At 59.2% G+C, this 26,459-nt stretch overlaps 2 protein-coding genes across 4 annotated transcripts in view; one reads left to right on the top strand and one right to left on the bottom strand.

Moving 5' to 3' along the window:
- CELSR1 (cadherin EGF LAG seven-pass G-type receptor 1) overlaps window positions 1–2,583 on the top strand; it is a 138,304-nt gene extending 135,721 nt beyond the window's left edge. Inside the window, exon 35 of the mRNA XM_042993550.1 lies at window positions 660–2,583. Within this exon, the coding sequence (XP_042849484.1) occupies window positions 660–684 (25 nt within the window). The 3' untranslated portion in view covers window positions 685–2,583. The remainder of the gene's footprint in view (window positions 1–659) is intronic.
- A 33-nt stretch (window positions 2,584–2,616) lies between these two features.
- TRMU (tRNA mitochondrial 2-thiouridylase) lies at window positions 2,617–23,637 on the bottom strand. 3 transcript variants are annotated; one of them, XM_042993551.1, is made up of 11 exons: window positions 23,167–23,637; window positions 19,829–19,994; window positions 17,601–17,707; window positions 15,686–15,808; window positions 11,759–11,931; window positions 10,194–10,247; window positions 10,043–10,109; window positions 8,650–8,750; window positions 7,259–7,403; window positions 6,833–6,915; window positions 2,617–6,336 (listed from the first exon to the last, which is right to left on the bottom strand). In XM_042993551.1, exons 1-11 carry the CDS (start codon window positions 23,246–23,248, stop codon window positions 6,172–6,174), a joined length of 1,266 nt encoding a protein of 421 aa, XP_042849485.1. In that variant the 5' UTR covers window positions 23,249–23,637; the 3' UTR covers window positions 2,617–6,171. The 3 variants fall into 3 exon arrangements, with proteins under 3 accessions (XP_042849485.1, XP_042849486.1, XP_042849487.1); XM_042993552.1 differs by lacking the exon at window positions 15,686–15,808; XM_042993553.1 differs by lacking the exons at window positions 19,829–19,994; window positions 23,167–23,637 and adding an exon at window positions 17,811–18,648 and having other exon boundaries at window positions 11,759–11,872.
- Window positions 23,638–26,459: the final 2,822 nt, after the last annotated feature.

The following is a 26,459-nucleotide window of genomic DNA, read 5'->3' as shown; positions in this document are numbered from 1 at the left end:
GAGAGGGGCGGTGCTCAGGGGCTGCGCCCGGGTACTGGGGAGGGGAGGGGCCTCTGCGGGGGTCAGGACAAGTCGGCCCCAGAGGAAGCGGACTTCTGACCCGGTGGAGGGGGCGGGGGCTGCGCTGCTGACATTGAGGCCCTGTGGGGGCCACAGTGGCCAAAGCCCCCAGGGCCTGCCCAGCCCTGAACTTCCAGGACTTCAGACTGTGCCGGACCAAGCACTTTGTAAGGATCTTGTCCAGCTCGTTACTGCCCTGTTTTGTGGTCGAGGACGCCAAGGCTCTGGGGCGCCCCTCTGCAGAGGCGAGGAGCTGGGATCTTGGCCTCTCCCCGTAGCTGCTCCCTCCCACAGACTCCCAAGGGAGGAGCAAAGACCGGGAGCCAGGTCCTCTAGAACGGCTCTCTTAAAACAGAAAAAGTTCGGTTGCTAACCTTGACGCCCCACGCTCTGCGGTGAGGCTGGCTGTGTGGACGCTCAGACGAGCCTGGCCCTCCGGGCGGCTCAACCCGCCCCCTCTCCTGCCTAGCGCAGCTGTGTCCACACAGGAGCTTGCCCTCCTCGGAGCCCCCGGGCATTCCCTGTCCCCTGACTGGGGATTTCTGCTCCCTGCCCCCTGTGGGACCTCAGCCCACCTGCTGGCTTCTTCCCACGCACAGAGGCAGCAACGAAACCTCAATCTGAACCGTCAGAAAAGCGGGACACGAGCCCAGCGCCTCCGTCCAGGCCCCTGTGCTGCGTCAAGACACCCTTGGACCTTGGAGCCCAAGGGACCACGGCCTTTCCAGTGAAGCAGGCCCTGGTGGTGGGGGTCCCTGCTGGCAGCCCCCTGGCTGGTGTGACGGACGGTCTGGACACAAAGCTCTGGGCCGCCCCCAGGGGCTCAGGGCCCAGCTGACCCCTGACAAGTGCCAAAGGCCACAGGCACAAGGAGGCGTGGACTCCCGGAGGCTGGCACAGCTTGATCCAGACCCAGAGCCGAAGCCGTGCGCCCGCGGGCCAGGAGAGGGCCCAGGCAAGAGCTGGCAGGGCCCGAGCTGGCCTCAAGAGAGAGGAGCTGCCTGGCCTGGCTGGCTCTTTGCAAAGACACTCCTCGTCTTAAAGCAAAGGACTTTGCTTCGTTGAAAAGGTGTAGATGCTTCTGTATATTTGTATGGAACTCTGAGAAGGCGAAAGCCTGTGTATATTTTGCATTTGTACGGATCGATACTGAGAGATCTGCAGAACGACCGCTATTTTTTTTTACACAAGGGAGATTGTACGGTTGTACTTGAACCTGGCACGCATCGATGCAGCTGGTGTCCCAGCAGATCGGAGGTGGGAAGTGCGTTGGGAGTGAGGTTGTCTTTAAACAGAGGCTCCTGCTGCTGCTTTCGGCCAGTACACAAGGACTGTGGGCATATTACACGCAGCTGCCTGAATTCACACACGTTTGTTTTCGAGACGTTTGCCATCAGCTCCCAGCTGCCTCGACGGTGGTGGATCCGAGACAGAGGCAGGGTGGGACTCGTGCAGGTGCCCCACGGCTGCCCCCCACCCCCGGTGCCCACACCGGGCCCGCTCTGGGCCCTGCAGGCCTCCCTGGCCCCCTTCCCAGGCCACGTGGTCCTGCAGGTGGGGACTTGTGTTCCGCTGCTCCTGTCCCCAGTGGGACCTCGGTGTTCACACGTTCCCGATTCAGACGGAGGTGTGAGGTCTTCCGGGAGGCCACGCTCCTTCCTGCCAATTCTCCAGCTCTTTTAGACTCTGAGGATCTGCGGGAGGGCTGGGGCCCCACCCCCGAGTCCGACCAATTGCTTCATTTTGCTTCAAATGGCCAATTGTGCACAGGGACAAAGCCGCAGCCACACTTGTCAATGGTTACCAGGCTGTTTTTTGGAAGCTCCTACCGAGGATCGGCTGGGGCGCCGTCCCACCGTGGGCAGTTGGCACAGTGCGGCCCGAGGGCTGTGGAACCGGGCCCAGAATCACTCAGACACGTTTCATTCGTTTTCTTTGTTCTTTGAATCCGGCGCCCAAATACATTACTAGCACAGCTGCTTCCAAATACGAGAAACCATAAGATATGCTAACATCAGGTGACTTCCACGGCGCAGTACTCTGACGGGAAGGAGGGCGCTGCTCACGACCCCAGGGACCGCGTACGTGAGACCAGTCTAAGGCCACGCACTTCACACCCAAGGGAAACAGCCCCCACGGTCCACAGGCTGGAATGAATGATGTGCCTTAACAGGTGAGTGGCCTTTTGAAGACGGAAAATGATAGCATCAGTAAGTGTTTACCACCGACGAGACGCTTCCTACATAAAGGACGTTTTGACATTCGCGAGTCTGAACACCCACCTTCACACCATCACGGCCTCTTCTGCGACTCGGGCCCTTTCAGGTGGTTTTTGATTTGATCAGAATTGTTACCAAAAACCAATGGTCAAGTTTTATTAAGACAGGAAAAACTGTAAACCTATTTTTGTGACTTAAGACTTTATAAGAGATGAGACACTGGAGATTTTTTTAACAAATGTCTATTTATTGTTCAGAACACTGGAATCGCAACAAGAGTCTGCAATAAATTAAGATTTTTGAACATGCGCTTCTGCCGTGCTCATCTCCCCCGTCCCCACTGCCCTGCCTCGCTTCCTGACGCAGCTGTGGAAGGGACCTTGGACAGGATGCCGAGGACAAGCCGGGGGAATGGGGTGGTGGGGGGGAGGAGCTGTACTAGAACTTTCTGTCCATTCTCCTGACAGAACTCTGGACGAGCTGGCCCTACTTGGGGTTTCCTGACATCCTTAAATCTAGCTCTCACCGTGTGCAAAGGCACCAGCCCGGGGCCTTTCCCTCAGGATCTGTGCACGTGGTGGGGGTGACGGGGCCTGGCAGTGAGGTGCCCACTTGGGAAAGAGGCACAGGGGGGAACACGTGTCCTACTTCTCAGCCCCCACCCCTCTGGTCTGCCAGGGTCTTCTGAAGGTCACCTGGGGGGGTACAGCCCTAGAGCCTGCTGGCCCCCAGGTGCGCGAACAGGGCAGTGGGAGGGGCCAGAGTCCCAGCTCAGGAGCTTGGCCCGATGGCGCCCCCTGGCCGACAGCTGCCGCTGAATCTCTGAGGCGGCACAAAGTGGCCTTCCACAGAGGGCCGGTGGCCTCAAGGGCACATGGAGGGCGGGCAGAGCCCAGCAGGGGGAGGAAAGCACTGCCAGCTGGAAGGCTGCCATGCGCCTCAGGTGAGGCCTGGGTGGCCCGAGCGGCAGCGGCGGGTTTGCGCCCGTCCCCCACCTTCCTCCACCGGCGGCCTGCAGGCTGCAGATCTGGCCCTGGGCTGATGAGACGGGCAGCGCCTCCCTGCGGCCTGTGCCCAGGGCGCTTCCTCCCTCCTGCCGTTTCCGAGGGTCGCCTTGCACAGAGCAGGGTGGGCCGGTGGGGCCTTCCCAGAGCGGCCACAGCTTACAGCTGGGCTCGTGGGCAAGAGGCCCAGCCAGCAGGGCAGTGAATCAGGGGACACGTGGGCCCAGGCAGGCTCCGTGCTGTCCCCTGAGCAGGCAGAACAAGGGTGGGGTTCCGGTTCCGGCCTCCCCGCCACGCCACCGCACACCCAGCGGTGGTCCGCCTTCTGGCCGAGGCCGAAGCCCCACCTCTCGGGACGCACTCCTTTACCTGGATCACAGGATGGGTCCCAGACACCCCGGAGCAGGCCCACTCCCCTCTTTCAGCCTCGGGAGCCTCCTGCTGGGGGGGAACCTGGGGGATGGGCCCGGAGCTAAGGGTGGGGAGAGGGCAGACTGAGGCGGGGACAGGTCTGAGGAGGCGGGACACTGGGGTTTCAGCTCTTTGGACGGCATCGCTTCCCTCATCAGGTGGTGTGGAGGGAAAACTGCTCTGGGCACAGCCCCAGCACCCCGACCATCACCGAGGGGGACCACTCTGGTCCTGCCTCTGGGAAAACGGGCTGGCACCTCGCTCCCAGCCCCGCTCAGCGGCCTGGTCTTAAAGCCCCCCGACACTGCGTCACACTAAGCCAGCCACAGGGCCCAGCACACTCCGTGCCCTTTGCCCAGGCTGGCAGGGACGTGGGGTCAGGCCAGAGGCTGGCCTCCCTGCAGGCTGCAGCCCCCACACCAAGGCTGAGGCAGGCGCCGAGCGGGGTGCCTGGCCCGGGCCTCCCTTCCCGGCTACACGGGACGGCGGCCCCTCTGCTCTGAAGCACAGCCGTCCTGACGCACACAGAGAACCGAGGGCAGCGGGACCCCGTCCAGACACAGGTCTCAGTCGTCCACCCCCCCTCCTGACCTGCTATACCTGACTTCCTAAATCCAACGGCCTGCCTCCTTCTCCTGGCCCACAGCCCACCGGTCTATTCGCTCCCACCCATACCTCAGAGACCAGAGGGATTTTCTGCTCAAAACCACCTAGGCCTCCCTCCCGTTCAGAAGGAAGCCCACCTCTCACGGTAGTCCTCTGGGGCCCGTGATCTGCCTCAGGGGGAGGGGGTTCACACCCCTGGGACCCAGACCCAGGACTGGTCCTGTCCCCACTACAGGCCCTGAAGGGTGGGGCCATGTGACAACCTTCCCGGGTGATTCTCCTGCAGCACCATGCCTGGAGGGCTATGCTACCTCTAGTCTAGAACCTTCTGTCCATAGAAGACAGGGAACCACACTTCTGGCCCCCACAGAAGCTCAAAGCACCAAGAATGTGCTGGGTCTGGGGCCAGTGAGAGAAGGGAGCCCAGGCTCTCTGTCCTTAGCAGAGCAGGGGGCTCAGCCCTTGGGGCGAAGCACCAGGAAACCTGGAGGGGGTGCTGCCCTGCCCAGGCCCCACCTTCAGGGCAGGCAAGCTGGAGGCAGTGGGGCCCAGACACGGCCTGTCCCTAGGAAAGGCCGATTTCCTGCCTGACCCACCTGACAACTCCCCGCACACCCCCAGGCAGAGCGTCTCCATACTTCCCACCCCCAAGGCCTGGGGCTGTTGCCCAACGGGGCCCTAACTGCACACACAGCAGGCGAGGGGCTCTCTAGGACTCTGCGGTGATGAAAATGCCCCGGGGCCAAAGCGTGTCTGTCGCCCACTCAGCACAGCTAGCTCTGAAGTTTTTATCCTCACTTGCCAAGCAGTTCTCAGCCTGGCCTGTGCCACAAAACGCACACATGCACGCACACCTATGCTACGGGCTGAGTTGAGTGTGCCCCCGCCAAAACCGGAATGTCGAAACCCTGAATCCCCAACGTAACAGTATTAAGAGATGAGGCCTTCGGAAGGCACTTAGGTCACGAGGGTGGATTCCTGGTGAACGGGGTTAGTGTTCTTGTAAGAAGCCCCAGAAAGACCCCTCACCCTTTGGCCGTGTGAGGACACAGCGAGCGGTCGGCTGTGAACCTTCAGGGGAGGCTCGGCCGGCCCCGCTGGCACCCTGACCTCGGACTTCCGGTCTCTGCAACCACGAGGAGCAAACGTGTCGTTTGTAAGCGGCCCCACCCGAGGTGGCCGGTGCCAGCAGCCCAGACGGACGGAGACACACAGGCACACGCTGGCTGGGGCCAAGCCCTCCTCTCTGGGACGCAGGCCCCTCAGGCCTTCCCTGGGAGGCAGCCAGGGCACCGAGCATTCTGCAGGGGGAGGGGGGCCTCTGGGCCTCAGGCCCTCACACACCCCGAGGGCGCCCTTGCAGGTGGGGCTCGGCTCAAGTCCACCACCACCCCCTCCCCGCCACAGGGGAGGGAGGGCACGGTGGGAGTGGGGAGCGAGGCCTCCACCCCTCCTCCCGAACTGTCCGCCTGCCTCTCTGCACCTGCGGCTTCCACCCCCCAGGAGACCCCCGTCAGAATCTGCATCCCAGACAGATGTTTTATTGACTGCTGTCCCCGCGGCCTCCTCGGCCAGGTCCCCTGCGTGCCTGCAGGTGGGAAACTTTCCAGGGAGCATGAAAGAGCAACTCTAGAAACGGGGCGCTTGGGACACACCCACTAGCCAGCAAGTCCTTCTGGCCAGAGCGCCGACTCGGAGAAGCCAGGGCTGGCCTTTCCGGGGCTCTCCTCGGCTCTGGCGGCTTTCTGGAAGCTCGGCCAGCCTGGAGGGAACCGGGGCCGCACACCCCGCCAAGCTCCCCCTCGCCGCCCCACCCCAGGCTCTGTTCCTCCGCGTCCGCGCCTGGCGCTTGCCAGCAGCCGCAGCCTCCTTCAGAGCGTGGGACCCAACCCTGGGCCGCCGCCCGGGCCGTCGCCGGGGCCCTCGGTGGACACCCTGGACTTGCTCTTGCCCCTCTGGAGGATGTAGGCAGACGGCCCCAAGCGCAGGATTTTCCCGCTGCCCAGACACTCATCCCCTTTGTAGAAGACGGCAAACTAAAGAGGAAAGAGGCCCGCGTCACCAGCAGTGGGACCTGGCGCCAGATGCCCACAAGCAGCCAGCAGTGCGGGGGCGGGGGGGAGGGGGAGGGGGAGGGGCAACGCTCTGCCTGCCCCTCCTCTGTCCCCGCCCCCACGGGCCAAGACAGGGCAGCTGGGCCTCCCAGTGGCCAAGCAGGAGCAGCCCTCACTGCTGTCGTGCCTGGGGGAGGCATGCCGGGCGCGGGGCTGGGTGCAAGGCTTCCACCCTCGCTGCCCGGGTGACCTGAGCCCCCACCCCGTGAACCGGGTGCCCTGGTGGGGAGGAAGCACGGCGCGTCCTTCCGGAGCACGAAGCCCACTGGCCGGAGCCCTCTCAGCTGAGCCAGTCCTAACGCCCAGGGGCTCCAGGCCCCGCACCCCCAGGGGTCGTGTGAGGCCCCGTCCTGCCTTCCAGCCGGGCTCCCCCTCCTCCCTCTGCAGCACCGCACAAGGCCGGGCGTGCCCCACTCACCTGTCCGGGGGCAAGGGCCCGCACGGCCTTCACGGCCGTCACCCACACGGTGCCGTCTTGATTGAGGGTCAGCACGCACGGCACTGTGTACGAGAGAGGGGTCCTTAGAGGGGGCTCCGGCCTGTCCACGCGTGCTCGGCCCCAGGCCTCGCACCCCCAGGGAGGAAGGAGCCCCGCCCGCCGGGGCCCACAGGCGCACGCACCACCTACGGCCCCGCCGCCACAGCCGCAGCCCCTGCCCGCGGCACCGACGACGGAGGCTAAGCCGGCCTCGAGCCTCCCGGTGCCGCTCCCAGGGCTGGCCCTCCAACCGGGGTTTGGAAGGGGTCATCCAACCCAACGGTGGGGGACCGTCGGGCCGCGGGTCTCACGGCCGCTGCCCTCAACTGGGCTCCCCTGTCTGAAGGGACCCTCCCGCTCAGTCACCTAGCGCCATCTGGTGGCGGAACCGGAAGTGGCACTCCATCATCTTGTCGCGGACCAGGGCGGCGGGCGGCTCCTCCGCGATCCAGTGCACGCGGCTGGTCCGCAGCAGGTCCCGGTACAGAGCCGGGTGGTCTGTCCGGGGGGCCTGCGGAGCGGAGCGTGCAGGTCAGGGCACCGAAGCCCCCGGCGGGGGCGCCCACCCAACCGCACGCCTACTGGTAACTGGGGCGTCGGCCACGGAGACTCGGGACCAGCCCACCGCCTTCCCGTCCCCGTTCCGCACGGGAGGAGACCAAGGCCCAGGAGGGACGGCGTCTCATCACGGTCACACACGGCGAGCGGCTGACCACAGCACGCTGGCTGCAAGTTCACGCCTCGCTGCCCCCACCTGCCTGGCGCACGGGCCCGCCAGGCCGCTGGCTTGTCTTTCAAAAAGGTCACCTCAGGCAGCCCGTCAGACACCAAGCGGCTGAGGAGAGAAGGGACAGGGCAGGCTCCCCGGGGCTGTGCTGGGGCCATCTGCCCCTGGGGCCCCTGTCCCCACACCCCCCCCCCCCCCCAGGCAAGGATATCCTCACGGGGACAAACGTCAGCTGATGACCCTACGGGTTTTTCTGAAAGCAAAACAGACCACTGAAATTTTACTCTAAAACCACTTTAATTCATACACGACCACAACCCCTGCCCCGGCTTCTACGCCTACAGCTCTTCCTGGAAGGAGATACCCAGAATCAGGGGGCGAAGCCAACTGGCCTCTCGGCCGGTGTCTAAGAGAAGGTCCCCCGGTTATGTGACAGCATGAGATGGCAGCCCGCTCTCTCAGGGCAGGGCCACTGTCAGGGGGGAGGGGCTATCCTGCAGGATGTTAGCAGCGCCCCGGCCTCCATCCAGCAGGGGACACTGCCGAACGTCCCGGGGTGCAGGGCGAACGCACCCCCTTTGTGAAGCCCTGCTCTAGAGCCCAGGGACTGGGGGGGGGGGAGGGGGGGCACGGAGGTCCGGGGCCCCGCTGTGGCACACAAACCGGTCTGGTCCTGGCTCCACTTGGGCCAATGACTTGCTGGACCCTGGGCGAGCCCTGTCCCAAGCACTGAAGCTACCTCCTCTCTGTGGACCTTCGGGCTCTCTCCTAACAAACAGTATCTACACGTAGCAGCTGACGACACGACCGCTAGAGTGACCGGCGTATGGTAAGAGCCTAAGGACTACCTTAAACAAACGCCTTCTGGTACCTTGGGCCAGTCCCAGGAGGACGCAGAGGAAAGGCAAGGGTGGTCCGTCAATCACTGCCGTTCCGTAGGGTTTCAGCAGCCCTGCCTGGTCTCACAAACACTGTGGGCCGTGCCAAACACAGACCTCTGTCACCTGCCTAAAAGGCCAGCCCGACTCACCACAAACACGTCACCCTTGGTGCCGTCCTTCTCCACCACATACCAGGGCTCGCGTAAGCCGCCTATCCTGGCTCTCTGGCCCAGAGTATACAGGAACCAACCTACGGAAAGACAGTTCCTCAGGGGACTGGCACCAGCCCCCTCCCAAACAGCACACCCCTCCTAACCGGAAGGGGTGGATGAAGGGGGACAGTCAGGAGGCTCCGCGGACCACCGCCGAGGGGCAGTCCTGACCACACACCTGAGCTCGTCCAGGCCCTGCCCCGCGCCTGGGTTAGGCTCTACCTCGCAGCCCCGGAAGGAGCCAATTCCAGCTGCTGGACCACCTGACCCGCGAGCAGCAGGAAAGCTCCTTTAGAAGGTGGACTGGGCGTCCTCCGGGCCCACGACCCCCTCCTGCCGAGCGTCCACCAGCCCCTCTGATGTACGAACCGCATGGGGGCTGTGGCATCCGGGCTGCCCCCGACTGCTCTGTGCACTCCCCACGGAAAAACATCACAAGACCAGATGGCCAAGCCGCCACCCCCTCCTTCCCTCCTGAGGGGATCACAGTGCCCCGGGCCACCGTGCTGTGCTGGAGATGGGCAGGCAGCACCCTGCAGTTCTGTCCCCAGCAAGGCTGTCACCTCCACCTGTCTCCGCTTGGGGACTTTTGTAAAAGCCCACCCCCGACAGGAAAGTGAAGCCATCTACCCAAACTGGGGCGGTGGATTCCAAAGAACCACCTGTGAGACTGGCCACGTCTGAGCACCAGCCCTTGCCCCCCACCAGGTCAGGCACGCTCTGGGTCAAGACCTACCTGGCCATCCAGGGCCCGAGGGCTTCTCTGGCTCCAGGGCACAGACCCACCACTCACCAACCCAACATCCATCCCCCCTCCCCCTGGGCTGTGAATGCTAGCGCCTCGTTAGCCGGTCGCAGCCTCCCCACACCCGCTCTGTGCAAGCTCACGGTGCCCCCCTGAAAACGCCTGCGCATGAGCAAGCAGCACCCCAAGTGCAACACCGCTGCCTTATGCGGCCACCCTCTGATCCCACCTCTTCCTTGTTCTAGATCTGGAAGCTCCTACTCTGGAATCAGTCGATCACACTTCTTTCACGAGGGTGGGATGTTTTCTTTTCATACAGATAATTCCACGTGCAGGGACAGAACACCCAACTGGAGAGCGAAGTCTTTCTGACTCGGATGGCACCCCTCTCTGAGCCGCAATGCCTCCCGGCCACAGCCGCCACCACGCTCCCTCGCTCACCCGCGACCCCCACCCACAGGCTTCTCAGACTCACGGGCAGATGTGGAAGGAATTACAGGCTTCTCGCCTCAATTTCCCACAGCGGAAGCCCGCCCCACGACTCGGGGAGTTTACAACGAAGGGCAGCCCGAGGCTGTGTCTCACCTTTATGTGTTCCCAGAACTCTGTTGTCTTCTATGGAAATAAATTTACCAGGCCGAGGCTGCAGATACTGGAAAACAAGCACTTCCTTACTAACGGATCCAAGTCCAGAGCAGAAACACGGGTCCACACTCATGCATCAAAGAACACTCACCTGAAGGATGAAATTTTCAAAATTTCTTTTACCGACGAAGCAGATGCCCATGCTCTGAAACGAAAGGAGGGCCGTGCGTGAGGAGAACGAACAGGCAGCCGGCGTCCGCATGAGGACACGAGGACCAGCCAGGCCGGGAGAACGAGAGACGGGCACCTGGGCCTCGCCGGGCCCCACCGCCTGCCCTGAGCCTCGGCACACCTCTGGGCTCCGGGCCTGGCTTTCCTCGGCCAGCACCCACGGACACCAGTCACACCCACAAACAGACCTGAGGGGCCCGCAGAACCTCTTAGCCTCTCCTCTTAGCCGGGTCTTAAATAATGGACCCCCGACCCTGGATCTTATGAGCTCAGCGAGGCCGCCATCACGTCCACCCCTGGCAGGATGTGGCCCCAGCGCGGCAGATGTCAGCCCAGCTGCCCCAGGAGAGAAAATGACAGTCGTGCGAGCCGTCAGGCCACCGTCCGGGAGCCATGGGGGACACGGGGGCCAGAGCAGGGCCCGGAAGTAGAGGCGGTGGGCCAGAAGCTGAAGCATCACAGCAGAGTCCGTGGAAGAGAGGACTCCCTCGGGGAGGCCTACTCCAGCACAGAAGACACGCTGGAACGCGCTCCACGCGGCTCCTGTCCCGTCACGGCTTTCTGGCCTGTTCTCTACGGTGCGTCTCTGCAGTGTGGCGCCCCCTCCCCCAGCTCCCATCACAGAGCCACACCCAGAAACTGAACAGGTAAACAGAGGAAGAGAGATGATGGGTGGCGGGATGTGTCAAAGGATGTGGTCCTGGGAAGGGACGGTCATGCTCGTGCCCAACCCTGGACGTCACCCGGTCAGACCGAGCGCACCGAGCCTGTGGGACCATCCCCTAGCACTGAACCTCCACCACGCTGCCCTCACCTTCACTCCAATGCATGGGCTCTTTCTTGCCTCAGGGCCTTTGCACATGCTCTTTGCACTATTGGGACTGTCTCCCCCCCAGCCCTCTCTGTGACACTAAATCCTATTCATCCCGAGGTCTTAGGTAAACGTTAACTCCTAGGAGCCCGTCCTCGGGTCGGGGTCAAGCCCCGATCTAGTTAGAGCCCCCTGGTGTGAGGAATTCCTTTCACAGGATCCTCTAATGTCCTACACAGACGTTGTCTAATTTTACGGTGGTTTGTTTCGTGAAGACACCGTGTGCTCCTCACCCACCCTCACAGGCCCGGAGCACAGCACCCTCGACTGAGGGGCTGGACGAGTGCGGGCAGCGCCAGAGCTCTGGCCCGGGGCGTCTCGGGGCCTGGTCCTCACTGTGGCGCCCTCGCCCGGCAGGCTGGGCCAAGAGCACCCACTGAGCCACCACGGCTGCTGTGAAAAGCTGCCCACCCCGGAGTGGGGCCGCGGAGGGGTCGGGGGGGGATAAGTCCCGTCTCAGCGGCCTTCTGAATGTGCACAGGGCCTCCCAGAGCGCGCAGCCCCGCTCTCTCCTGACGTTAGAGCCTGGGGAGGACACGGGGCGGTGACCACAGGGCCCTGCTTCTCCCCAGACCGCGGAGAGGGCGACGCGAGCACAGTGCCCTCGACCCTACCTCTTTCTTCTGAAGCACATGATGAAGTCTATTCTCTGCAGCTATTTTCTTGACAAAATGTTTCGTTAATCCCCCCAGAGGGAAGAGGGTTCTCCTCAGGGCATCTTGGGAAACCTGGCTGAGAAAGAAGGTCTGGTCTTTAAAGCTGTCAGCTGCTTGTAGAAGCTTTACCGCTGCCAAGAGTAAAGAACAAAACAAGTTGCAGAAATAAAAATGATGGTACTTTGCTCTGAATAACGTCTTTCCCTCTACTTGGACTCCCCCTGGCCTGTCAGAAGCAAAAATCAATACTCAAAAGCAGACTACCAGAAAGAAAAAAAACACAACAGACAATCACCATGGATAAGGGGAGAAAAACTCTCCCTGATTCATCTACCATTAAAAACGATACAGGGGAGGGGCGCCCGGGTGGCTCAGTCGGTCAGGCGTCCGACTTCGGCTCAGGTCATGATCTCACGGCTCCTGAGTTCGAGCCCCGTGTCAGGTTTTGTGCTGACAGCTCAGAGCCTGAAGCCTGCTTCGGATTCTGTGTCTCTCTCCCTCTCTCTCTGCCCCTCCCTGCTCGTGCTCGCGCGCTCGGTCTCTCTCAAAAATAAACATTAAAAAAAAAAGATACAGGGAAGGCGGATTTTATGCGATAAAGAAATTTATTCCAGTTTGCACATCAGATGACAGAATTTTAAACGCCACGTGAAACCATTCTGAAGTGCCAAGGTGAACTGTCTACAACACGCAGCCACGTGGGAGGCGAGTGGGTGACAGGACCCCCGGACACCCCCCGACGTGGGGTCAGCCGTGCGGTTCCCCACACCGCCACGGTGCCGCGCCCCGCTGCCCGCTGCCCGCTGCCCCCAGGCCCCAGGCCCCAGGCCCCAGGCCGGCGAGAGTGCCTCGAACTCCTCCCCTTCCTCAGCTCACTGCCGAGAGTCACGCAGGCGTCTGTGCGGCGCTCCGGTGCCCCCACTAGAGACAAAACCGTCTCTGGCTCTCAGGCAACGGTGCACAGGTGTGACTGACCGTGGCCCTGGGACCCCGCATCGGAGGCGGCCCAGCTCCAGCACTGGGCCCCATCGACCCAGCCCGGCACGCGGCGGCACTTCCACGACCGGGACCGTCAAGCTCCCGCTCCGAGGTTCAGGGACCGACGGGAAAAGCTACGCGGGCTACCGGTACACGGTGCCGAGAGGCCGCCGCCCGTCACCCTGAGGGCACGCTACCGCGTGCGACGGGCCCAAACACACGTGTGCCGGTCAGCCTGGCACAGTCCCGTGTGGAACACGGGCTCTGTGCAGGTCATGGTCACCCGTGACCTCAACCCTGATTCTCGCTTTTGCCGTGGAAAGTTGGGCTCTCCCCATTTTACAGACGAGGAAACCGAGGCTGGGATCACTGAAAGGGTTCAACGGAACGGTGCAGGTGCAGGTGGGTGCTATTCCCTAATTTTCTAGGCACAAAGCAACAGAACCAGTTGAAAATGAAAAACAGAGTGCGGCCACCCGGCCATCAGTAGGCACGCTCGTTTGCCTAACGCTCCTTGTTGTTTCAAAACAAAACCCAGTCAAACAGCGTCCACATAAAAACCCCAGGACCTTGGAAGCAAATGGCATTTCCTCACAGTTTGGAGGTTTTTAAAACAAACTCAAAACCTATGATTTAAAAAAAAAGTTTTTTAATGTTTTTATTTATTTTTGAAAGAGAGAGACAGAGCATGAGCAGGGGAGGGGCAGAGAGCGAGGGAGACACGGAATCCAAAGCAGGCTCCAGGCTCCGAGCCATCAGCACAGAGCCTGATGCAGGGCTCGAACCCACAAACTGTGAGATCATGACCTGAGCTGAAGTCGGACGCTCAACCGACTGAGCCACCCAGGCACCCCTCAAAACCTATGATTTTAAAAAAACAAGTTGACAACCGTTAAAGCACGGACAGGAACATGTGGGAGATACGCTCGTGCCAGGAACCTTCGCACAACCCCGAACCTCACGCCCATGGCCGGCCGACGGCGCCCCCACTTTGCACAGGTGAGGTAACCAGACACAAGGCCAGGGCCCAGGAGCGCCGGCTCTGGGGGCCACCCGGCCCCGCGCGCGCTCTCCCCGGGGCCCGGGCCCAGGCCAGGAGGCTCTATTCCAGGTCTCTAGGGCAACTAAGTAAGAATTCAATAAAAGCTCTAGTGTGCCTAAAAAACACACTAAAACAAAGACACGGTCATATTATTAAGACAACCACACGTTAAAATTACTCAACAAAACAGAGGTCAACGCGATCACAAGTTTCAGAGTGCCTGTGGCCCAGCAGAAAGGTCCAGACGGCTCTGGAAGGCAAACCATGTTCTAGGAGACAACTGAGCATGCCTGTTCCACATGGAAATAAACCCTTCATCTACTCAGGACCCTTCCGTCCGTATTTACTCAGTGGATCCTGCTGTGGCGCCCCCGAGTGGCGGGGTCTGCCCTCTTCCCCGGCGTGGAGCGGCTTCCGGAAGAGTGGCGGGGAGCGGCTGGGAGGGAGGCAGAAGACGCCTGTCCTCTCCCCCACGTCTGTACCTGAGGCCAAAGGCCCAGCACCCGGCAGACAGCAGTACGTGCTGGGCCTGCGCAGGCCGGGAAGGCGATCTGAGCGCCCTGTGCCGTGGAGGAAGAAGGGCCGCCGGGCAACAGCCAGCACCCTGGGGGCCCCTGCAGCACGACGGCCGTGGCCTTCCGACCAGGCCCAGAGACACGGAGGACAGAGCCCAACTGGGGCCTGGCACACCAGGACGAGCGTAAGCTGCGGGGCCGGGCAGAACTGGGCTGGGATCCAGGTGTAGTGCAGCGGGATTCTCGCACAGAGTCGCGACCCCGAGGCTCTTCTTTCCAGGAAGCAGCTTTATTCCTGCCGGCACCGCTCAGTTGGGTTCGTACCCAAAAACCGGAGCCCCGAACTCCACGTGGCGTAGTTTTTCGTGTGTTTTTTACTTCTTTGTCTTCCATGTATGGTAACGCACAAACATGCAGTCTGATTAAGTGATCTCACGTCACAAGGTCAGGAGGGACGATGCGGTCACGTACGTGTGTGGCCAGCTTGCCTTGAGGGTTTTTCTTCTTTCCTTAGGGAGGAGACCCTATCACATTACCACCAGAGGCACCCTGGCCAAAGGACTTCATCCGCGCCTCAGTTTCCTCATCTGTGAGACGGGACAAGACTATCCCCCTCCACTCTAAGAGGAGCCCAGTGGAACGTGTGCCTGTAACGGCCTGGGCTTGGGGGAAAGGGGAAGGTGCCGTGAGGCAGGCGGTCAGCAGGTGCCAACCCTTCAGCGCTCCCACATCAGTGGAAACTTCTCACTCACATATGGCTCTGGGCCCATTTTGTCTCTCACTTCATGGTGACGTGAATCCCTCTTTTCTACAAACAGATGTATGCCACGACAAGCCAGCAGTTGGGCATTTTTCTAGAAAGGTGAAACTGTGCTCCCTCTAACGCAGATCAACTGATCTGCATACGTAATCTCTGTAAACGGATTTTCCACCGGCCTGAGCATCAGGCCCCAGCACCTGGGTCACACTGGATCCATACACCTAAGTCTCGAGCCCTCGAGAACTTGATGGTTAAGTAACGAGGCCTGTGAGCACTTCAGCTATCAAGTATCTCCTCAAATATCACGGGAACCCTCAAATCACTAGCACCCAGCGTACAGAACTGGGCTGCAAACCAGATTCAGGTTCCAGCCAGTCAGTGCCCAGGCGCCCGACTGGGACTCCCGCTGCCTCATCCCGGGCTCTAAGGGCAGACAGCCCTCTCGGTAACTGTACTTTTTCAAAACAAGCAAGCTAGTTTGGAACACAGAGACCTGGAGGGCCTGCTCAGAGAGTGACCCGTTGCTACTCTCCGAAACATTTTCCTCTGTGCACAAATACTTAAGGTCTGACCTGGGCGCTTTAACTTACCATTTCTAACTTCAAATCGATTTCTGAAAAGCCCTTCTGGCCTCTTAATGTGCTTCTGCTGAAAGACTTCCTCATCTTCCAGTGAGGTTCTGGCATAGTGACCTGTGGCGACCGCGTCTGCTCCTGTGAGGTTTTTAAAAACACAAGATCAAACTTCAGACGCGCAATGGCCGGCCGTGGCCTCCTCGGGCCTGGGGAGCTCAACAAAGCACGCAGACGCCGAGCCTCGTACTGGATGGTCTGCAGAGGGCCGCCTCCACACGGGGGTCGGTGCAGGGGAGGGAGGCTCACCTTTAACTCTTCATTTAAACTGATACAATCTTGCTACAAGATTCCAGTGCAGCTTTAGGAACCTGTGAAGAACCTTTAAGACCCCAGAGCGATCGCACGGCCCACCAGATGCCCGGTCTCCTCACACGCTCAAAACCAAAGTCAACACACAATCCAGGGACCGGTCACGCCCCCCCAGAACAAACTGGGGCTAAATGTCAGCCCCCCCAGACGCGGCCCACCGGGGCAGGCTCGCGGGCCGCCCAGGCATCTGGGGCCCCAGACCTGCGCCCGATCGCGTGTGAGAATGAGCCGTGGAGCCTGCATTTCTCTCTCCTGACATTCAGTTCTGATGTTAGCCATTCAAATTCATCCGGACTTTTGGAGTCCGTTTTGCAGGCATCATCGTGGTCTGTGAACCCACGTTCTGCCACCCCCTCGGCTGCGGTCGCTCGTACGCTCGATCCGCGAGCCTGCTCTGGGCCCACCTACGTCGCCACGGCAGTGCTGACGGGACAGAGAGGCCAGCAGTCTGGTGACACTACTGGACCGTCGGCACAGGACAGTCACAATAACACGTCTTGGCACGTGGCCACACACGGCAGGGTGAGCCGCTCGGGACAGAACGAACCGAGGGGCCAGAAGTGGGAGCTCCGGCAACAGCAGGACACAGGAACAGGACGGTGGGCGTCACGGCAGCAGACACGCAGACGGTCCGAGCAAGCAAGTGGGCATCAGGGAAGGTCACACGAAGGAAGAGGGGCGCCCCAACGGGCACACGGACACGAGCGAGGAGAACTACCAGAGTAGACAAGATCTGCAGGGCAGCCGTCTACAGGCGGCAGGGCCACGATGGGTTGTTTTGTTCTCGAGAGGGCATGTGTGTGTGCATGCAGGGCAGGGGCAGAGGGGGGCAGAGGGGGACAGAGAGAGAGACAGAGTCCCAAAACGGCTCAGACTCAGCACGGAGCCCGATGTGGGGCTTGATCCCGTGACTCCAGGATCATGACCTGGGCAGAAATTAAGAGTCAGAGGCTCAACTGACTGAGCCACCCAGGCGCCCCTCGATGGGCTTTTACAACAGACCACCAAAACGTGGCTTCAAATCCAGAGAAACAGAGACCCAGAATCCAGAATCAGGTACAGACCCAGACCTGTTCTCAAGGCAGAGCAGAAAGCCACGAAGGAAGCCTGCTGAGAACGTCTCAGCAGGACTAGCAAAAAGGAGGACCAGCAAGAAACCAAACGCCGACTTTGCGGAGCTCTAACTCAGGCTCGGGAAACTTCCGCTAACTATAAGCACGCCTGGAACCGGTGCTGTTCTGAGCAGAACTGGACCTCAGCTCTCAGCTCTCCACCAGTGACCCTGTGTTTCCGCAGGATGTTCTCAAGTTCGTGGCTCCTGAACCAACAGCACAGTCCTCGCACCCATGCGGTCCACGGTGAAGACGCGTGCTCTCTTCTGTGCGACCCTGTCATTTGCATATTGCCAGAAAGTTCTTTCTTACTCAGTGAGATAGAATATTACTGTTTTCACCGCTTCCTTTCCTTCTGGAAGACGAAACTGTTTATGAGGATTTGGCTGCTATCTCTGAAAACCTTGTGACTTTTAAAAAGATTAAATGGAAATAATGAAATTACTTACCGAGATTATCCACAGCATAATGGAAAAAACAGCTGAATTTGATATGCTTGTTGCAAACTATGTCAGGATTGGGAGTCCTTCCTTTCTCGTATTCACTTAAAAAGTCACTGGAATAGAAGAAAAAGACTTTTGTTTCTGAGTGCGAAACATTCCTCAAAAAAAAATACATCTGTTAAGTTACTTGCTTAACTTGGTTCCTCCTTCTCTTACCAAAACTATAATTTTCCGTAAAATAGGAGAGCTTCGGTATACGGCCGTTTCCAGTATTTTCATCAAATATTCCTTTAAAGCCGGGGGCACTTCCCGTCTGAATCTACGACAGTGAATAAACCTGGACAGAAAGTCAGGTATCACCGGCCACTACGGCTCAGCGGCCGTTCTGTCTCCCCAGAGGCTCACGGGGCGCGGGGGAGGGGAGGGGGACTGACCCAACTCCAGCCTCCCCTGACTTCGCCCACAAAAGGCGGCTCGAGTGAAGAACGTGCCGGAGACAGCGCGGGAACGACCTCATCCAGAGCGACAACCGGGGCTCTACCAGCTATTCCACCAGCAGCCTGGCGACCCAGGGCCCTGGGCAAACGTGCCAGCAAGGACCTCTCCCACGTGGCTGACACGCTCCCGAGGAGCCCTGGGGGCCGCCAGGGCAGCGGCAGCCCAGCTGGACTCCTGTTCTAACCGGCCGGCTGCCCGGACACAAAGACGGTTCGGCAAGAGCTTCGTGTCTTAGAGCAGTCACTTCGGGAGGACCACGTCCGTGTGTATCGCGCGACAGGTTGTACGGTGGGCAGGTGGCGCCGTGTCGCTCCTCACTGACCCACGACGGTTACAGATAACAACGCTGACCGCGGGGGCCACGTTATGAAGACAAACTAAGAACCTGCACAAGGTCCCAGTCACATGCGCATCTCCAACCTCAGCAGGCGATGCCGAGCTGCGTTCCTCCCGCCTGTCACTCTGCTCAGAACGGCTAAAACTCGTGTTGCTCCGTACTTCTATTGTTTTAATTGCTAGAAAGTCGTCGAGGGTTTTCCTTTTTAATGTCGGTTTATTTTGAGAGAGAGGGAGAGAGGGAGAGAGAGAGAGAGAGACAGCATGCACGAGCAGAGGAGACACAGAGAGAGGAGGAGAGAGAGAATCCCAAGCAGACGCTGCGCTGTCAGCACAGAGCCCAACGTGGGGCTCGAACCCACAAACCGTGAGCTCATGACCTGAGCTGAGATCAAGAGTCAGACGCTTAACCGACGGAGCCACCCGGGCGCCCCCAAAGTTGTCAAGCGTTTTATTAAACTGTAAACTAGTTAAGGCAGAATCCATGCTTTACTCTCTTATGTCCACAGTCCCCAGAACATTCTCTACGTAACAAGTATCGAGTGAATGTTAAAGAGGTTAAGCATTTACGCTGGTTTACAAAAGCCATGGGAACCATTCCCCAAGCGGTGTAACGAAAGACAGGTCACTGGCATCAGCAAGAACCAGAGCGGAGCCTGTACAGTGGGAGGGGAGAAGCCCTGCCTGCACCCCGCGAGGGAGACGGCAAGAGACCCCTGAAGGCCAAGTGGGCCTTGGACAGAATTCAGAAGTCTGAGCCAGAGAGTGCTATCTTTATGTCCCCAGAGGCGGTACTGGGCCCAGGACAGAGCAAGCACCTAAAAATCATTGTTGGGATTGTTATTAGATCTTTTTTTTTAAGTTTTATTTATTTAAGTAACCTCTACACCCAACGTGGGGCTCAAACTCACGACCCCGAGATGAAAAGTCGCATGCTCTTCTGACCGAGCCAGCCAAGCACCCCCGTGTTAGATTTTTAAAGTCTTTGTGTGTGTGTATGTGTTTCGTGTTTTCAAGAGGCAGAGTGGATCACCTAATTCTTTTTCCCAGAAGCCCCCAATCCCTGACGCGCACGGGAACCACCGTGTGGCACCTGTCAGGCAAGACCCCGGCCTTAGCTACCTTCCCCTACGCCAGCAACAGAAACGACTCAAGGTTCACAAAGGCATTAAAGAGACTTCTGGCAGGTGGCACAATAAGGAGAGCCAGGCTGCTCCGGGACCCAGGCATGGCCTCTGACGAGAGCTCCCAGGCGGCTGAGGCCTCCCACGCGTGGCCTCTGGCACCAATGCAAACAGCACTGCCCGCCTGTCTCCAGTCTGGCCAACTATGGCGCTGCTTCCCTGGGAAGGGCGGCACAGCACACGAGGAAGCCTCCCGCGTCTCTGAACCGCATTCACCTGAACACGTCATTCCAGTACTCCTTCACGTAGGACACTTGATGGAACGGGATGTCTAGGATCTGGCAAACTCTGTAAGCATCTTCACAGTCTCTGTCGGTAGTGCAAACCCCGTGTTCATCTAGCGAGTCCCAGTTCTTCATGAACACCCCCGTCACCTGGTAGCCTGGGGAAGGGAGGAGGCACAGATCAGAGTCTATAATCAACCCTGGGTGAAAAGGCAGCGGCTTCTGAGCTCCGAGCAGCTCCCCGGCGGGCCCCCCTCCCACACCACCATCTGCTGGTTCGCCCAGAGATGTCTGCTTTGCTACAAGGCCTTCAAAGTGACTCACATCTTAGCCCAAGACACCTGACTTGCGGGCTGGCTGAGATGCTCCCTCGGCTACACTCCCACAGCACTCTGTAAAGGCCTCGGACATCACAGTGCATGGCTGGACTGCAACTGTTGCCCAGCGTCTACCCCCAGGCAAGCAAGATGGTATATTTGCACCTTTGTGTCCCCCCCTCTCCCCCCGCCTCGGCACGATGCACGCCCAGCATGCGGGAGAGGCTCGGCAAATGAGTCATGAATCAGAGAGCAGGAACTCAACTTTTTTTTTTTAATGTTTATTTTTGAGAGACAGAGACAGAATGCGAGTGGGCTGGGGCAGAGAGGGAGGGACAGAATCCGAAGCAGGCTCCAGGCTCTGAGCTGTCAGCACAGCCGGACACAGGGCAGGGCTCGAACCCACAAACCACGAGATCATGACCCAAGCCAAAGTTGGACGCTTAACCCACTGAGCCACCCAGGCGCCCCTAGGCTATTCGATTATAAATGCTATACTAACTTTATCTTTTTTTTTTTTTTTTTTTTTTTTTTTTTAATTTTTGGGACAGAGAGAGACAGAGCATGAACGGGGGAGGGGCAGAGAGAGAGGGAGACACAGAATCGGAAACAGGCTCTAGGCTCCGAGCCATCAGCCCAGAGCCTGACGCGGGGCTCGAACTCACAGACCGCGAGATCGTGACCTGGCTGAAGTCATACACTTAACCGACTGCGCCACCCAGGCGCCCCTAACTTTATCTTTTATGACCCAGTTTTTCCTTTTCTGTTGTAACAAAGTACCCAACCAAATACTGGAAAGACCAGCTTAGGTGAACTACCCAGGTGCCTGCCTTGCAGGAGAAAGGTTTCTTTCTACATGGGTAGGCTCAATGTAACAAAAGCCAGAACACATGACTCCAAAGAACAGAGACTGGATGACAAAGCTTTGCCAAAACTAACCTACAAATTTGCAAGACCACCCCCACCCAGCTGGTTAATCCGGTTAATCTGGCCTTCCCCACTCTGCTTCCCAGAGCACCTGACTCCCTTCTCTCTCTCTCTTTTTTTTTTAATATTTACTTTTGAGAGAGAGGGAGAGCACAAGTAGGTGAGGGGCAAAGAGAGAAAGAGAGAGAGAGAGAGAGAGAGAGAGAGAGAGAGACACACACACACACACACACACACACACACACACACACACAGAATCCAAAGCAGGCTCCAGGCTCTGAGTTGTGAGTTGTCAGCACAGAGCCTGATGCGGGACCTGAATATGCGAACCGTGAGATCATGACCTGAGCTGAAATTGGACACGCAACTGACTGAGCCACCCAGGCGCCCGACTCCCTTCTCTTATAGCTCATACCACACTGGGCTCTGTTGGGTGTGTTCCAGTCAGCCCCCTTCTGCAAATCACCGAAACACGGAGCTCTTCAAAGGGCAGGGACTACATCTCGTCCAGCCTGTCCCAGTGCCCAGCAGTGCCCATTACAGAACCAGAGCCAAAAAAGGGCTTGTGGAATGGAGAGAGCTCCACGCATCCCATCCACACCTGCATTCCAAGTGCCCCAAAAGGAAAGGCTCACAGCAGAGGGTGCACGAATGTCACTTTAAAACTCCACTCATCTCTAACCTCATCTGCCTGCTCATTCTTCCCTTGGAGATGGGACCCGCTTACAGGGGCACCAGGCTCAGGCACTCTAGGACGCGACCTTAGCGCTTCACCCATCCTGAACTTTCCAGGGGGCACATGACAGCAAGTGCGCCTCCAACAAGACCAGGAGAGCCCTTGATGCCAAGGAGAGGACCGAGCTCTTCCTTTGCTGAGTCCATCAGCTTCTGGCACTGAGAAGGAAACCCCAGGAAAGGCTGCCATATGAAGTGGAACAGTCTGGATCCTGGCGAGGAGGGGAATGACCTTCCTGAAGAGTAAAACCGTGTATCTGGCCTGCCCACGTCACTCAAAACATGTCACACACGTCATCGCGGACCTTCCAGGGCTCTGCAAGTCTGCCCACCCTGAAGTGCCTAAAATAACATCTTAACCAGGGCGCTACCTGCTTCTCTACCCTCCTCTCCTTCCACCTCCCTCTGGCCAACACTGCCACACCTCTGACCTTTTGCTCCAGCTGTGGACTCTGCCAGAAGCACTTACCTCCATACTGCAGGCCCCCAATTCTCTGCTTAGTGAAACCCTAGTCTTCCTTCTTCAAGCCTTGCCTCAAACACCATCACCCTCTATGATGCTTTGATTCTCCCGTTCTCAAGTTAGAGATGTTTCTATTCAACACCTTCAACTATGCCTTTCACAAAACCTACAGTTATTAGTGTGTGCTAATAACCACTGCTGTTTTCTCAATGCCTGACATGTGCTGGGCACTGGGGTAAAGCTTCTGTATGTGTTAAATGCTTCCACTAAGCCAGTGAGGTAGGGTTAGCTCCATTTCACAGACAAGGGGAGCTTAACTAACGTGCCTGAGGTCAGGAACCCCTCATTCATCCCTGCATTCCAAGCGCCCAGAATGAAAGGGCTCACAGCAGAGGGTGCACGAAGGTCGCCAAGCGGATGAGGGCTCACAACGGGAAAGACCACACAGATGGGGAATTCAGCTCATCTCGGCTCCCGACCCCGGACACTCTCTAGACGCCGGCAAGCAACGCCAGCACCCTGGCGGAAATCTGTCGCGCGATGCACGGCGAGCACCGACGATCCGCTGACGTCTCGGCACACGCGCTGAGGACCGCGTTGGCACCTCGAGGGCAAGGGCCTGTCCGGCGCGGCCCCTGGGCCGCGGGGGTCAGCTCGTTCAGGGCCGCCCGCGGCCTCCCAGGGTCAGCGCCGTCCCCGCCGCCGTCACTCCAGGCAGAGGGCTCCGGAGCCGGGGAGAAGCGCGGCCCCCAGGGTCAGGATCCCTACCACTGGGTCGGTAACCGGGCTGGCGGGGCGCGGGGGAGCGCCCAGGCGGTCGCGCGTCCTCGACCACCCCGTGGAGGGTGAGGGGCCGGGAGCCGGCGTCTCCGAGGAGGGGTCGCTCACCTCTCCGCCTCAACAGCAGCGCGGCCACGGCGCTGTCCACCCCGCCGGACAGGGCGCACACGACGTGCCGCGCCACCTGCATCCGCACGCCGCCAACCTCCCCAACAGCAGCCGCCGCTGCCGCGCCGCGCCGGAAGCCCCGCCCCCGCCGCGGCGTCGCAGACGCGGCCCGGACGGAAACGTGTGTCCGCGCGCGACGTTCCGCCCTTTGACCGGGCTTCCGCTCTCGAGGCCCCGCCCACGCCCCCTGCGCGCGCACCCTAACTCGGGCTCGCTGCCGCGGCTGCGTGAGCTGCTCCGGGGCGGGGCTAGCGTCTACTTCCGGGTGCACCAGCGGACGGGCTGGAGGCGGGCGAGGAGACGGCGGAGGGGAGGAGCTGGTTTCTAGGAGAGGGAGTCTCTAAGCAGGCGAGCCAAGTGATCTCATCTAAATTCAGGAAGATTCTCCTGGGTGCCCTGCGCAGAGGACGAGCTGGGAGCCCGGTTAGGAGGCGTGACAGCCGCCTGGGGAAGAGGTGTACTTGCAGGTAGAATCTAGCCCTTGCTGCGCGAATGGCTGTGGGGGGGATGAGAAAGACCGTGGAGGACTTGATGTTTCCCTTCCCGGAGGAGGCAGTGACCTGCCTGGTCCGTGTCAGGTGCCTGGGGAGAATCGGCTGTTCTGAACGAGTGCGCACGGGAGCGCACGCGTGGGGCAGCCGGGCAGAGGACCGGTGGCGGGCACATTTCTGGAGGACAGAAACCGCAGAACCCGGAGACATTCGCTGGGCCTAAAGGAAGACAGTGGGAAGGCAGAGGGGTGAGGGTGTGGTGAAGGCAAAGGAAGAGGACCGGATTGGAAACCTGAACGGAGCAGGGCGGGCGGAGAGCCTGTGAGAGCGAAGAGGTGGTCACTGCGGAGTACCAAAGCAGGGGATTGGCCCGGCTCAGACCAAGAGGGTCACGGGGCCCGAAGGACTGATTTGGGTTGACACCAGAAGCTGCGTGGTCCGCACCAGCAAAATGCAGGCATTCTGTAAATCAGCGACTCTCAACTTTATTCACTTCAAACCCAGCGTCACGTTTTACAGGGTGGCCCAGAGGACACACCAACCTACACATAAAGCCATAAAGAATGCTTCTCTAACCGGTTTTTACTTTTGCAATACGCCACGTACATATAATGTTCCGTTTGGTTCTTTTTCATTTTAAAATACTGCAGTCCACCAACATAGTGGTGAAGTCTAAAGTAGTCCACTCCACTAAATTAGTTTCATGTAGAATTTGAACCATGGTTTGAAAATGCCAGGGAGGAAATGCGGCAGCAAATGCAAATAAATGGAAATCGGGCCAGTAACACACACACCCCCCCCAAAGCTTCAGGTTAGAACTGGGCTAGTTTTTAATAGTTTCTTGACAGGCTGACAGTGGGCGCAAGTGTTTAAACTGGGATGATTATTAAGGCAAAAGGCATTTTCCTGAGGACAGAACTACCTCGAGGGTCTAGAGAGAAACGAGGAAGGCCCCCAGTCTCCATTTCCGAGAAGAGAAGCAGGAACTGCCAGCTGGAGAGTCGTGGCCGCCGGTGCCACGAGCAGGCACAGGGCGAGCAGCCCGACAGGCAGGAAGGTCACAGGGCCCCTCGGGGAAACAAGAATGACTGCTTTTTCTGAAGAGGGTGTCATCCAATAACACATCCAATGAGAGTATCTGTTTCATCTTGGACTTCCCAGAAGAGATGAGTCAACACAGTATTTGGCCACCTGGCCTTCGGGCAAATTTTGGGGTGAACCTTTAGTGGGGTCTGTGGCAGTGGCTGAACCACGGGGTGGGTATTTTGGCTCAGTCTAGAGGACCACGCCCCTCCTGGATGTGGCAGTTTGGTACAAGGGCAGAAGCCCAGTTTTCCTGCCCAAGCAGAGGGATTTTTTTCAGGTCTGCTACCCCCCCCCCCCCAAAGTGGCTGAAACATGATACCTTTGCTACATTTTCTGCTGCTTTTCAGTTAAAGGCAAGGTATTTCAGCTACTTTGGATGGCGCAGTGATAGGAAAGACAATGAATTCTCAACTGCCATGTGCTAAGAGCGACGTAAGATTAGATTTCAGAGGCTTGCACCAGAAAATTAATGAAATATAAAAACCGGGTGAAGTTGGGCCTCTTAAACCCAGGAGGGTGGCCCTCTAGTGGCAGCCAAGGTCCTGTCTCCAGGGCCAGTGTGTCCTTTCCCACACTGAGCCCTTCGGGTGGTGCACTTAGGAGGAAAAAGAGAGCCTGGGGGACGTTCTGCCAGGAGGTGCTGCGTATCCTACACGTGCCTTTGGGGGGCCGTCTCCCACCCATTTGAGAATTAGAGTCCTATTACTTCTGTCTTGCCTGAGGACACCTGCAGATTGGATGGCACCCCTGGGCCCCAGTAAGAGCCTGGCCGCTCCTGAGGCAGCCTGGGGGGAGGGGCCCTGGATGAGGGGAGCCAGGGAGCGGGCCCAGGACGGAGGGCCCAGCTCATGCCCTGGGTTTGGATGGGATGGCCAGAGCCCCACTAGGTAACCGTGTATTAGCTAAGAGTTCAATGCGCCTCCCTCCCACCATTAGGCAGGGAAGCCTGAGCTTTGCCCCCCACCGCATCCCCGGGACCATGCGGCCTGCCTCGTCTCCATGAACACGTGGGGCGCTGGGCTAGCTCAGTCCGTGGAGCGTGCGACTCTTGACCTTGGGTTCGTGTAGAGATTACTTAAATAAATAAAACTTTTAAGAAAACAACATGGGAATGAATTGATTCAGTTCCAGGTTTGGGGTTTTCCCCTGTGAATCGCGGGGCCACGGAGGAGGAGTGGGCCACTGGGCTTCCCACAGGTTCCCTGCTCCCGCCAGCCAGGGGGGCGGGGGGGGGGGATTCAGACAACAAGGTGAGTTGCTCTGAGTCTAACCGTAGTCTATTCAGACGACTGCGCGAGGCGCTCACAGTCCGAGCAGCCTCGCCTTTGAACGTAAAGCTTCTACCCACAGGTGCAGCCATCCTCTTCGGGACGTCTGCTTCCCCTCTGCAGACACCACGGGAGTCACCTTCCCGTTCCCAGTGTTAACCGGAGAAAGAAAGTGCAGCCCCCCGCTCCCCGGCTCTCCCCGCTCAGCCCCGGTCTCGTGCAGGAAACACCAGGTGGGAGCCCAAAAAGCAGGTGCACGTAGTGCTGTGTGCCATGAGGCCACCGAACCGAGACTGAGAAATTTCCTCAAGAAGTGAGGTCTCTATACACACCAGTGGCTCGCAGGCTAGCTGGCTGTCAGAAAATACTAGAACGGCTTCAGGCAGGG

Source organism: Panthera tigris, chromosome B4 (assembly GCF_018350195.1).
Source record: "Panthera tigris isolate Pti1 chromosome B4, P.tigris_Pti1_mat1.1, whole genome shotgun sequence".
NCBI classification, from domain to species: domain Eukaryota; kingdom Metazoa; phylum Chordata; class Mammalia; order Carnivora; family Felidae; genus Panthera; species Panthera tigris.
This window is presented reverse-complemented; position numbering and strand designations above follow the sequence as displayed.

Coding starts and splice junctions, on each gene's coding strand:
- TRMU (XM_042993551.1), bottom strand. CDS start 23,248: ATGCAGGTGGCGCGGCACGTCGTGTGCGCCCTGTCCGGCGGGGTGGAC. Junction 15,809..17,600: donor TTATGCTGTGGATAATCTCG/GTAAGTAATTTC, acceptor AAAACCTCACAG/GAGCAGACGCGGTCGCCACA. Junction 10,110..10,193: donor TTGAAAATTTCATCCTTCAG/GTGAGTGTTCTT, acceptor CTTGTTTTCCAG/TATCTGCAGCCTCGGCCTGG.